At 38.5% G+C, this 14,380-nt stretch overlaps 1 protein-coding gene across 1 annotated transcript; it reads right to left on the bottom strand.

Moving 5' to 3' along the window:
* Positions 1-5,652: 5,652 nt before the first annotated feature.
* LOC130548616 (serine/threonine-protein kinase pim-2-like) lies at positions 5,653-10,705 on the bottom strand. Its single transcript, XM_057325489.1, has 12 exons — positions 10,648-10,705; positions 10,322-10,562; positions 9,244-9,411; positions 9,057-9,142; positions 8,724-8,771; positions 8,050-8,425; positions 7,674-7,826; positions 7,484-7,585; positions 7,187-7,276; positions 6,941-7,026; positions 6,569-6,620; positions 5,653-6,157 (listed from the first exon to the last, which is right to left on the bottom strand). Exons 2-12 carry the CDS (start codon positions 10,338-10,340, stop codon positions 6,135-6,137), a joined length of 1,203 nt encoding a protein of 400 aa, XP_057181472.1. The 5' UTR covers positions 10,341-10,562; positions 10,648-10,705; the 3' UTR covers positions 5,653-6,134.
* Positions 10,706-14,380: the final 3,675 nt, after the last annotated feature.

Below are 14,380 nucleotides of genomic sequence, written 5' to 3'. Positions count from 1 at the left end.
TGCAAACGTTTATTGCATTTACGCGAACGTACAATATCTGCCTGCCAAATTTCAAAAGAAAAAGCAAAGTCTATTTGCAAATGAATTACCTGTCTTACGAGTTACGACCCTGCCAAATTTAAATCGCAATAGCAATTCCCCATATGCCATTTCACTTCCCTGTCGTTTAGCGCATTTGGTTTCCTCGACTTGCACAGAAACCTGTCAATCAATGGCGGGGGTGGCTTCATTCAACGGGGCGTGTTTGTATGGGAAGTAGAACAGTTACCGTGAACCTTAAGTATAACAGTAGGAAAGTAATACAGCTAAACACATGAGGAGTGAATAATGCTTGCTGTTTTGTAAACTATTCAACTGCACTCACAATCGGCGTTGAAAACAGTGCAGTTTTCATTTGTTGTTTGGAAATAACTCGCGCTGGAACTCTGGGTCTCAGAGCGGCATCACTTAGCATGTGAAACCTCGTGCAGGATGGATAATCATCACCTTCTGCAACATTCCTCCACACATGTTGTTTGTTTTATGCTATTGTTGAGTACGAGTCAGCGGTACATTTATGACAACTTAGTTTTGAATGATAATATGTAAACATAAATGTTCACTGATATAAACGACCTGATTCTTGGTAGTATCTAACATAAAAATGCAACCTTAGACATAAGAACGACTTGCTATTTAGTAGTTTGTGACACGTGTTCTCTAAATTACTGTATGAGTTGTCTGATTATAATCAAATTAACAGTAGTAAATGACCCACACACGAAAATCTTAATTGAGCCACACGGCTTCAAAGCTTTTATGTTAGCTCTGAGCACAGACACTGTTGTTCTGTTTATCGAGCCCGTTGAACTTCTTTTAATTATACTTGTTAAGTGCCACAATTGTGATTCATTGTCAAGATTTTCTCTATAGGAAACTTGCATCTGATCCTCGTGTGTTCCATTATTGTTATTTTGGCTTTTAGCTGTAGCTGAATCCCTTTAGCCACAACCGGTGTCGCCCTGACGGTGTCACCTTGGCGTTAAGACTGACTGACTGCCACCACTGCGACGGTGAATGTCACGTCCTGAAACACGCCCCGCTGAATAAGCCCACCCCTGCCATTGATTGACAGGTTTCTGTACAAGTCAGAGGAAATGCAAATGCAAAGGGATTTGCGATTTCATTTGAGTTTTGGCAGGCTTAATACACGACGCCAGAGGAAGTGAAATGCATATGGGGAATTGCTATTGTGATTTAATTATGGCAGGGTCAAAACTCGTAAAACAGGTGTAATTCATTTGCAAATAGACTTTGCTTTTCCTTTTGAAATTTGGGAGACATTGTACGTTCGCGTAAGTGCAAATGATTAGCATTTGCTTTTGAATTATGTCACAATTTTGACACGAACAAATAGAAAACGCATTTGCAAATGCAGTTTGCAACTCCTTTTTAATTTAGTCCGCAAAATCACTCCATAGTGTGAGATTAAAGCAGTGGTGTGGCTTATTATAGTGTACTTCGAAATTGACAAAATTGACAAAAAAAAACTTTGAACTTTGATTCATGATGTCTGATTCATTCACCGATTTCAGTGTATGAAACTCAACAATAGTGACAATCAACAAAAGAAAGCTTCATGCTGCAAGGCATACTGGGTAACAACACAGTACAAACTCATTCATGACTCCCAGCATGCATTGCGGTTCATCTGTTTATCTGAAATAGTTTGATGATCGTCACCATTGTTGAGGTTTGTATGAGGAGTGTTGATGTCAGGAAAACTTGGTTTTAAACTCGGTTTAATTTGGAACAGTATCTTAGCAGAACACTCAAATCAGTCATCAACTTCGTTTAGTATCATTGATCATCTTTGTTACAGCTCGACACCCATCACAAAAAGTAAGAGACTCAAAGAGGAAAAAGAATAGACTTCATGAAAGTCAAGCAAATTTATGCTTCATCAATGGTTTTGTTTGGAAGGAGAAAACGATCATTGGACTCGGTCGAGACCAACTAGGACTCGGTCATTGGACTCGCCACATGTTCAAGACAAGCCCGAGACTACAGAAAAACGTCTCGAGTCCGGTAGGGCTGCAACGATTAGTCGACATATTCGATAACGTCGACAATAAAAAATTGAAGTGTCATTTAAAATGCTCCATCTGTACCTGCATGAGACGACTAAACGTCCCGGCTGAATAAACGATAGAACCCTGCTCAAAATACCATAGAACATGTCATGGATTATGGTAATTGAATTGGTTTTAATGGAAACTATAATGGTCTAATGTTTATTGGTACGTGATGAATTCTATTGGTGGGAATAATGACCAAGACACACTACAAAAATGAGTTTTGTAACGGTTTTAATGAAAAAAGTTTGTTTATAATGCTTTTCAATAGAAACCATTCAAATGTCTTTGATGGGTTCTATTGGGTTTCTATTGTTTCTGTCCAGCTGGAGTAGCCTATATTTATCTAATGTTGTGTAATTGATCAGTCTTTAGAATCATTAGTTATTTTAAAATACAGTATATGGAGTTGTATACAAATAAGTAGTATAATTTTAACGTTTAATGGTATGGTGTTGTACTGAATTGGTTCCCTGTATAGTTTTTACATTAGTTGTGTTTTTCCTTAAGAAAAACAACTTTTAACATTTACATTCATGCATTTAGCAGACACTTCCATAAAAAAAGAGACTTACTGTTTAAAAATGTATAGCTTGAATGCACTGTATGTAGTCTAAGAACCTACTTTATATATCCAAATAAACTGATATTGAATCAAACTGAATTTGTGGAAAAATTGCAAGCTTAGAAATCAAACTGTGAAATGTGTCAATGTTTGAAATAAGGCAGGGCACAGTAGCAGCAGTTTGACTATTGATGGAAGACAGAAACCTGAAGGACATTTCTCCATTCAGCTGTCTCGAAGTTCACTCAGCTATTTTCAAAAGCTGAAATAATGTCATTGCTTTATTTATTAGTTAAAATGGGTCAAAATCAATATTTTAATGAATTGCAAAAACTGAATAATCGATCAAAACCTACTGATTAACCTGGAAAACGATTGATGATTAGTCGAAAAATCGTTAGATTAATCGATTATCAAAAGAATCGTTTGTTGCAGCCCTAGAGTCCGGACTCAAGTACTACAGAACTGGGAGCAAGTACGGAGACTTGCTACTGCCAAAACAGCCACAACATACTGCCGTGTGCATACAAGCAATGCTGCTGCTGCACATATAACATGAAAAAACCTGCATAGCTTACGTGATCACCTTGTAGCAGATCCAACAATCACTAACCAAGATTTAAACAGAGCAGCAAGCTCATTGGCTGCTGATACGGAAGGAACCAATCAGCTGCGCCGTGGAGTAAAGTTATCATGTCAGATTGGTTTAGACTTTAGGACTGCGCCATGTAGAGTTGCGCCATCTAGAGCAAAAACCTTAGTTGTTCATTATTATTATGCAGATTTTTACTACAGATAAAAACGACAAAAAACAAACTGATGGTACAAAGTCAAAAAGGACAAAATGAGTTGTTGAGAGACAGAGAAGGGTTAAGTTATTATTTTTATTTTTAAAGAGTAAAGCAATAAGAATGTTCCTGTCAATGAAAACTGCATTTAAACGCATTTAATAACCAAGAGCAAACGGCACTTTATGAGCGAGAAAATTACATACAAAATGTCAATGCAAAGGCGCAAATAGAGGTGAACTCGAGCCGGACGACGGCAATGATGCGAATTGGGCGGCGAAATTTGCACAAAGAGCTCATTGACACATACTGTTACAACTCTAGATGTGTCAAAACAGTAGGAGATTTTCACGGTATGATAACAGTCTCTGGGAATATCACGGTTTGTTTGTGGTGTTAGTTACGATGACCCTTAAATTAAAGTAAGAGTTAAAACAAATGCATTTTTACAGCAAACTTAACACCATTCTTACGGTCACTCAATCTCCCTTTTGAAAAAATAAAAAAAGCTGTATAATTAAATAAATCCGCAAAGAGTCCGCTGCGCGGACACGCGTCCTCTTCATACAACGCTATGGCAAGCCGATGGTGTCACAATTACGCCATAGATTGAGCACGTTTATATCCAGTTTTAAACAGTATTTGCGCCACAAAATACAGCATCGCGATTCCAAACGCCGTAAAAAACGTGCGAAAAGTCATCCATAATGCCGCATTTAACGGCTTTCTAAGGCGCTTGAAAAGTGCCGCCTTTTGCACCGCTGTCTTGCCATATGACGGCGTAAAAAACACCTTTTTGGTTGCACAGAACACGCGTTATTTACGGCATTTTGTCTGTTGTATAATGAGCCCCTCCCGCTGATTTCCGCAGCCAGTAAATTTGAACTGTTCTCACCCAATCACTGATGAACTGAGCCAGACCAGAACAAAATGATAAAAATGATAAAATGATCAGTGGTAAATTGTTCTGGTCTGGCTCAGGAAATCAGCGGGAGGGGCTCATTATACAACAGACAAAACGCCGTAAATAACGCGCACTCTGTGCAACCAAAAGGCGTTTTTTTACGCCGTCATATGGCAAGACAGCGGCGCAAAAGGCGGCGCTTTTCAAGTGCCTTAGAACGCCGTTAAATACAGCGTTATGGACGACTTTTCACACGTTTTTTACGGCGTTTGGAATCGCGACTCCGTATTTTGCAGCGCAAATACTGTTTAAAACGCAGTCAAAAAGCCGTTCGGATATAAATGCACTCAATCTATGGCGTAATTGTGACACCATCGGCTTGCCATAGTAAAGAGGATGCATGTAAGTGCAGCCCGCGTTGTATGTTTTCACGCATTTACATGCATATAAATAAACCAGCCATGCAGAAAACCGCGTTTACATGGAAATCTGAGACTTGTCAGGTTTCTCATGTGCATTGATGTCACCATCGATAGTCTGTCTAGTAATTAAAATTGCTGTGGGAAATCGTTCAGAAGCTGTATTTTTATATCTCTTATGTACTTATGTCCGCAGTACCTGCAAATACAACAATATTTTTTCATTTCTACATTAACTGCATGATTTGACAGCGGACTTGAGCGTTATTTTACTGTTACTTCCATTTGGACGTACTTTTACGATTACGCTGTCAGACATAAAACTGAGAGAAAACCAGTAAAGGCGTTTACATGCAATGCGAAATCGGGATAATGGGCAAAAAACTACCTGTGCCGAGCAGTTTTTGCACAAGACTGTGCATTTACACCTACTGTTTTGACACGTCCGGATGTAGAGGGTTAATGCTGTGTTCACACCAAACACGAATCAAGCGTTTGGCGAGAGTAAATTACATACGAAGTCAATAAAAAGATGCTCATAGACGCGAACTCGCGTTAAGACACTCAACGTCGCAGTTTTTCACGTCACTCACGCAAATAAAATGAACTAATCCCGCGAGTAACAAAGCGAGGAACACAAAGCTTCACGTCTGGTGTGAACACAGCATAACTACAGCATCTTGAGACTTTATTCGGTTTGCTTCTGTACATACTACATCCTACTACTACAAAATTCGGTTCGCTTCTGTACATACTACATTTTTAAATGCAGGCAGTGAAAACCGCAGTCACAGAAATTCTGAGAAAACTAATTAGAAATAGTATTTTATAGTATTTTTGTTTCTTATCTTAATAGAGAATTTACATTTAGACTTGTTTCTGTACATACTACTACATACTACATGCTTTTTTAAATGCAGGCTAATAAAATACTATTTCTAATGTTTCTTATCTTAATAGAGAATTTACATTTACTTCTGTACATACTACATACTTTTTTAAATGCAGGCTAATAACATACTATAAAATACTATTTCTAATGTTTCTTATCTTAATAGAGAATTTACATTTACTTCTGTACATACTACATACTACATGCTTTTTTAAATGCAGGCTAATAACATACTATTTCTAATGTTTCTTATCTTAATAGAGAATTTACATTTACTTCTGTACATACTACATGCTTTTTTAAATGCAGGCTAATAACATACTATAAAATACTATTTCTAATGTTTTTTCTCGTAACAGAAAATTACCAAAGACTTGCCTTTTCTTACTTAACTTACGTTACCTCTACCTCAGGATGCCTCTTTCTGTCTCAACAGATTTATCTGTCGAACGTCAACAGTCCTCCTGAACCCAGGCTAGAGAAATGTTCAAGAAATGGTTAGCGGACTACAAAAGCCGATCTATGAAGCATTTGTATTACGATACGGTGGGGTCCAAAAGTCTGAAACAACCAATAAAAGACTATTTCTAATCCTTCTAATTTAATAGAGAATGATCAATTGTATCAATATATCAATTTGAGCTAAAAATGCATTAATTACAAAATGTTTCTTGTTTAAAATGTGTGTGCAATATATAATGTGTTATTCCAGAAATATTGATGTTACTAATAAACACTTGTCCTTTATAATTAAGACATTAGATACATTTTCAAAACGATGTATTTTTACAAACTAAAAGCTTAATTTTCATGTCCAGGTTTGGTGCTATTTGGACCCCACTGTACATGACATTTATTTAAATCTTGTCAAATCTTTTCGACTTACACAAAGAATGCGTCGCTCCTTCAGCATCCTGGGTCAGAACCTTCATGATGACCTGCAAAGAGAAAAGGTCCGCAAGCATTTGTAAATGGATGAACCTTAAACTTACACTTGTGTATATCGTATACATTTGTGCTGAATGACAACATTTGTTTAACAGGACCTCTTCTAGTACATCGACTCAATGTATAAACATTCATAGCAGTGCTCAGAATCAGCACCTCAACAAATGCAAGAAATACTAAATATAGCAAGAAACAAACAAATATTGTCATCTTTCATAGCATTTAAGTCACGTTTCAATATGAATCTTTTTTTGTTTTATCCAGTCTACGTCAATCTATATGTTATAAAGCATGTGAAAATGACACTCACTTTTCTGCCAGCAGATTTTCGAGTCATCATGAACGCTCCTTCGAACAGCTGCTTTTCATTTCCTTGATTTGTGGAATCAAGTGGCGCTAAAAAACACACAAAAGGAAAATGTTCATATACTAAATGAATTCCAATAACCGTGACATTAGCTGGGGTTCGACAGCCAGGGTCACGTTTGTCTAACAGTTTATTTATAATCAAAGAAATAAAAATACAATGACGATGTATCACTGAAAGCGGCCTCACCTGTAGTTGGCCCAGGTAACTCGACCTCAGCCGTGTGTCCCACATGAAATGGACATGGGACGGGCTCAGACACGTCTGGGTCTGATGGGCCTGCAAACCATGTCACAGATTGAAATCACATGGAAATGAATGCTTGAAATCAAACTTCGATGCTCTCGATGTCATCATTACGTTATTAAGACTTCAGGCTGGATTACACAGACAGGGTCACGAATGACAAGACTTCTTGGTGTTTCACGTTCATGGTTTCAGATGTTCAATGTTCAACTGTATATTACACTGCCAATATTTCTTTACCTTCCTCGACTCCGTTTATCCACTCATGTGCCATCAATTCCTTCAGACTCATTCTGTGCAGTGGATTTCTCTGCAAGCACTCGCTGATGAAGTCACGGCATTCTGAGAGAGAATTTACAGAAAGTGCATCAGTTATGCATCTCATGTTCTCTTCGTGTGGCACACTAATGTTGTTGTGTGGGTTTCTCACCTCTGGATAAACTGGAGTCCAGCTTGGGTTCTTTGCCCTTTTTCTTCTCGTGGCCATGAATCATCTCATACGCCAGTTCGCCGAGATACCAAACAGATTTGAATTCTGCGTAGCATCTGTCTGTCTTCAGCTTTTGAAGGACCGTGGCTCGTCCTGTTAACATAGTTAAGAGATTTTCACGGTTTAGCCCAACAGCGAGATATCGGTGTCTTGTTGAATTGGAGAATATCTATTGGACGTGTCATGGCACCCAACCCACAGTAAATTCCAGCAGCGTGTTATTGTTGCAACAATAAGCTTGGATGCGCCGAACATCATGTTCAAAACTTTCTGAACGGATCACATGTCATCACAGCACACAAGTGCGCACGCTTACCCTTGAATTGTCTGATTTCATGGATGCTGGGGATGCGCTTCACTTCGCCAGAGAGGCTTAATTTCACCGTTCCGGTCTTCTCTTCTATGAAGAAGTTTGTGTCGAAGACCGTCTCGTGAAATACGCCGTGGTCCAGGGAGTGTTTAACTCCCTCAGCCGCCTGTTTGACTAGACCCCGAGCCTCGGCTTCACGCAGTTGACCACCACTCTTCTTGACGTATTCCTCCAAGCTCGTGGAGAGATTTTCATACACCAAGACCATTTTTTTTGGTCCCTGGAACCAGCGATGCAGCTGTTGCACGTGCGGGCTTCTCTCTCGTCCTGAGAGCAGCACATTCCAGGCCACTCTCTTGTCAATGGTGCTCCCGTACCCAGGCTAGAGAAACGATGAACAAAAATGGTTAGCTAACAATCATTTCTATGAAGTATTTGTATTAAGATACAGCGGGGTGCAAAAGTCTAACTAATAAAAATATACTTTACACGTGCTTCGAACTTAAAAGATTTTGTATTTGAATGAGTTTCTAATAAACACTCGTCCTTCATAATTATGACAAGCATTGCATTACTATGTATTTTCACAAACGAAAACCTTCGTTTTCATGTCCAGGTTTTCCTTTTGGACCCCCCGTAAATCACATTTCTTTGAATCTTGTGCAGTCTTTTCAACTTACAAAAAAAACTTTGTGTTTCGGCTTCCTGGGAAAAACATTGAGCAAGACCTGCAAAGAGAAAAGGTATCAAGCATTTGTAAATTGATGAAACTTAAACTTGCGCTTGCGTACGTTTATAAAATCTCTTCCAGTACATCACCAACTCACAGCGCACACATGACGTATATAAACATTCATAGCAGCGCTCCGAATCAGCACCTCAACAAACGCAAGAAATCCTTAAAGAATATTTTCATATTCATAGCATTTTGATCAGGTCACATTTCAATATGAATCAATGTTTTTTCAACATGCTTTATTCAGTGTGTACACTGCTAGGAAAATTAAACTTACTTCCTGGCCGTCGGATCTCCGAGTAGCCACAAGAAAGCCGTCCTGCAGCTTCTTCCCATGTAAGTCATACATGGACTCAAGTGGCACTGAAAAACACACAACAGAAAAATAGAAATATACACAATGCTAATTGTCCAAAATGAATCCCATAAATACAATGACAACGTATCATTAAAAGTGGACTCACCTTTAGTCGGGCCGGTTAAATCGACCTCGGGCTGAGGTTCGGCCACGACTGGCTCACCGGGCAGCGGGTCATCCAGACGATGCTGCCCTCCGTTGCTCGCACGGCCTTTAAATGCCTGCAGTTTCCTTCTGAAGAAGGCACATATGCCTCTCCGCGTCGGTTGCTCTTCTAAACAGAGAGAGAAACACTTTATCACTAAACACCCAAATAAAGGCACGACGATCATTTGCAGCCCTAGTTAGTTTACAAAGTTGAATTCAACAAATTGACAAACAAGCTAAATGTTGACAGTTGATTATAATGCATTGGGTCGTTATTTATTTACAGGTGGTTGAAACCGTTAAAATAAGCTCGACTCAAATGAAAATATATATTTGGAAAAACATCTTGGCCCGGTTTCACAGACAAGGCTCAACTTAAGCCGGGACTAAAGTTAGACCTTAGTTGAATTGGGATATTTTAGGCACTTTTATCAAAAAACACGACTGGTGTGCATCTCGAGACAGAACAATGGCACGGACATGTTTTAAGATATGTCATGGCAAGTTATTTTCAGGTAAGACAGGTCAAACATGAACTTTAGTCTGGGACTAGTCTTAAACCTGGTCTGCGAAACCGGGCACTTGTTTTAAGGGCATAAACAACACGTGGAAAAACGGACAGAGACTGGCATAATTCACACATGAAGGGATTAAAAGCAAATCAATCCTCTGCGTTTGTATTTTTGCTTTACAAACAATAAACTAGATAAAAACGGACACGTAATAAGAACTGTAACAAAAAGGTGCACCTGGGATTATTTGGGATAATATTGTGCATTTCTTAACAAAATAGCGCAACACGACACATAGAAGCAGTTTGACCATCGATGTTTTAAAATTAAATGGACTTACACGTGTTAAAATGTCCATTTTACTTTCAATGTAACCGGTATAAAGTTAGCATATTGCGCTAATGTTAAATGCGCGGCAGTTACACTTAATGTTTTTTAAAAAGCCAAACATTTTCCGAACTCACACGACCCAAACGGTCTTAAATATTATCAAAGCTTTATGAAAGTTAATAATTAGTAACGAACCTGGCAGACTGCGGTTCATCGTGTCCTCAGCGTCGAGATTTGCTGTGATGATCGAAGTTAACAAATTAATATTGTCGACTTCAGTCAGCGCTCAAACGATCTCGTCAGGAACGCTGCGATGGTCACAGAACAACTGAAGATCCGAAGCGCGGCTCGTCTTTATATAGCCTCTGCGATGACGTCATAACGAGATGTTATCAGCGCTTCGAACGTGTGCTTAAAGCCGTTTTCTTCATAGACACTGTAAAACGAAGTATTTATGTTTATGGTTTTCAAGTTATGATGTTTTTGGTTCACGTTTGCTATTTGATGTGGAATTACTTTACCCGCATGAAGGCTTGTCGTGACAGTTGGTAACCCTGGTAACGTCGCTGCGCATTGAGCTAATAATATTATACTACTAGTTTCTGCAAAATCCCTAGAGCAAAACATTGTTTTATGTGCAATATATTACTATATAAACATATTTAGTTTTATTTCAGTATTCTTTATTTTGTGCATACTGTTCTCTCAAATACGTTTCCTGTAAATTCACACTGGTAAACGTGCATAAAAATAAAACCGAATATAACATTGAAAATGTCTGTAAACACAGTTTGGATGTATGTTATCACCCCGGACACAGATGGCTGATAAACACATATTTGTTTTAATTTCACTTACTGAACTTGAACTTGCACAGTGCATTTATTTACAACAATTATTCACTAAATGGCAAAATTTAGCCACTATATTACAGAACAAATAACTATACATCACATTTCTGGGCTTTAAATCAAAATTTCTCCATCAACACCATGGAAATGACAAAAATTACCCATAAGGCAGTGCAAAGCGGTTCTCGAGTTAGAAGTGTTTCTAAAGCCATTTTGTATCTCAACAAATCACTTTCTCATCGTTCAGCATCTAGCTATTGTACCATTGAACATGTAAAGTATTACAAAAGTAAAACGCTGTATTCCGTTAAAGAAACGAGAAAAAACAGACAGCACTGAAGTTCACAATTGAACATTACACTCATTTTATGGAAGCAGGCCTGAAAGAAAACATAGACAACGTGATAAAAATCAATAGCACTTATTCATTTTGACCATGTTGTGGAAAATCCACAAGACCAAGAATCCAATGAAACCATCATTACACAGATATCTGTGCATGACATTAAACAGAAAAGCAGTGTGTCGTACCATATCGTGGCAGTGGATGTAGAGAAAGTTCTGGAAGTTCTTGTTTCCGCTGCACAGAAGAGACCAGACAGAGCATGTGTGTTTAGAAACATTGTGTTTCCACGGCGAATTGATTGGCTGTGTAAAACAGCTGTTGCATTGCTTTTGAAATGATGAAACTGGCAGCAGACTGACAGTTGAAGGGGAGGAGTTAACGGATGCTCCGCCCAAGCTGTCTAACATAGGTCATTTGAGATGGATATAGTCATTACAGGGCGGAAGTGCATTTTCAGATTTTATCTAAAGATTATGAGGGTACATGAATTTAAAAAAGAGAACGACCCACATTGATCAACTATTTACTATAAACGCTGCAATATTTCATGAACAAATAAGAATTGTCGTTTTTAATCTCACTGGGACTTTAACTATCAGCAATATCTATGGATTTTTAAGGTAATCCGCTAACCTAACTAGCGGTTTCCATTTTTTAGGTGTTTAGTGCTATTTTAATATTCAAATGTCTGTGAGATGAAAAATAAAAAAACTTTTATATATCAATCTGTTTATGTGATGGGCATCGATCATCTTTGGTAGATCATTTAAAGGCATCTTGAGTAAAACGGCTCTTTATGTAATGAAGCACACACAAAACACTGCTATGCCACACGACTATTTTCACTGCATATTTCCTTTATATGCTCTGATGCGGTTGTATACGTAGAACTTAAGATTCTTCCAGTCCCGGTTTTTCAGGGCCTGTGGTTTCGCTTTTAGACATTTTTCACAGTCGCTCTTCATCGGTACAGTGCAAGAAGTTATGAAACGTTTCATATGCCTTTCTACGGCCTCCACTTCTGCCTGCTTCAGGGGAATCTTCTTCTGGGACGTTTTACCTTAGGTGGTCAGAAAAAAGATTTCCACTCTTCAGACTCTTCACATACAGTATAGATGTGAATGGTCAGTGGAATTATCTGTCAGTAACTGAAGATGTGCTGACAGTTTTTAGTTTTTGTCAAGTTGGGACGCTTCTGTAATACCGTTTTCCTATCTGAAGTTAGGACAATGCACAAATGCTGTCCTGTAACTTCCTAACTTAGGTTACCATGGTTACCAAACAGTTAATAGTTTTAACATAGTTTTTTCAATTGCATAATATTGTATTACATTGGCATTTTTGGAAGTTTCATTTTGTACATTTTATTTGTAAAGAGAACCTGAGATTGATTAATAAATTAATTATTTTTGCTGGAATCACCACTTCTCCGTGCATTCTTTATGGATATGCATTTTAGAAGACTTCGAAGACTTACAGTCTTTTCTGTTATGGTCACTTTATTGTCATTTTCAATGCAATTTCATTTTCACATTTCTGAAAGATATTTATTATTCATCAAATACATTAATATTTACATTTTCATATTTTAGGTATTTTACCTTAAATACAGTCTAAGTAACAGCTTGAAAAGGATTCAGTTAAGAGATTAAAATAATTTGTGACCTACTGAATGCACACGAAAATGCATGCCAATTAATCGTCATAATTGTCAATGCTCTGAAACCAATTAATCACCATAATCATATCACCACAATTGCTTGTTAGACAATAATTCGTCAGCCAAATTTTTAAATCGTGACACCCCTAAATGGATGCGTTGCAAACATGGAGGCAGAGTGCCCCGTCTTCCCTAAACTGACTTTGCTTAAACTGAAAATTGACTGTTTCCTACAGTCTTTAAAAAACGTTCTCCAAAAAGCAGCAGCCATAACCATTACTGCCATACAAAATGTGTAAGTGTTCACCTCTGGAAGAAGGCCCCATGCACATCATTGGCTCCTGGAGGCATCTTTCCATGGTTTTCGTCTCTTGGGTGGTGGTGACGGCATTTCATTCCTTTCAGCAGAAGGAAGAGTCTTGTCTGCTAATTTATCTATGGAAGATTATCATTATGTATTAATCATTTATACTTTACTTGGCTGGACAACTGCAGAGTGTAAAGAAGTACGAGTTATTAAATTTGCTTTCCAAACGTCTGAAGTCAAATGACTGACTCAACTAAATACTCTTCCTGTAACACCCAGCAGCAATGTTAAGCAGGAGTTGCTCTATCCATTCTGACATCTCGAGAAGACTTAAAGAATATCAGAAGTAGTTCCACACTGATTCAGGATGGTAATGAGGAGGAGTATGAGGAGAATGATGAACTCACACTGTAAAAAAGTTAGTAAAGAAGTATGTATCATTCATATCAACTAGCTACAACACACCATGTTGACAAATATTCAGAACAATTGCCAAATGTGTACAAGCAACCACAGGCTATGGGATCCATATATTAAACATAGATAAACATTTGTTTTCATTGTTGTTGGGTTTTCTGTACCAAACTGGATGGCGCAACCTTGAAGCCCAGGGCCGTTGCCTACCATGACCCCGAGGGGGCCCTGGGCTTCAAGGTTGCGCCATCAGTGGCGTGTCCAGCTGGCGTGGCAGCGGCCACCTTAAAAATGAGCTTTGCCACCTCAGTTGCCACCCCAACGCTGACCGTACAGACTTGGGTACTAATGTAATGCACAAAAAGGTTTGGATTAGGTTTGTGGTGAGTGTTATTTTTGCTCAAAATCGGAAATTGCTAATATTCTGATAGAGGCGCGTGTCTATCGGCATTTGAGCAGCCTGATCACAGCGTGTATCCTCAGGCTGGAGCGGTAGTATAACTGCAGTCGAGTCGAAAGAAAAACGCACTTCTCCAGAGACATGTAGGTGAGAATGTAAATCTCCACGCATCAAATATACCAAAGCAATAGTAGTAGTTAAACCTGTTTACTGTTGCAATTAAAGCTCGTGGGCCAGTGGACTGTGGTTCATCTGTGATCGTATGGAACGCGCCCC

The sequence above is a fragment of the Triplophysa rosa genome, linkage group LG2, assembly GCF_024868665.1.
Source record: "Triplophysa rosa linkage group LG2, Trosa_1v2, whole genome shotgun sequence".
NCBI classification, from domain to species: domain Eukaryota; kingdom Metazoa; phylum Chordata; class Actinopteri; order Cypriniformes; family Nemacheilidae; genus Triplophysa; species Triplophysa rosa.
This window is presented reverse-complemented; position numbering and strand designations above follow the sequence as displayed.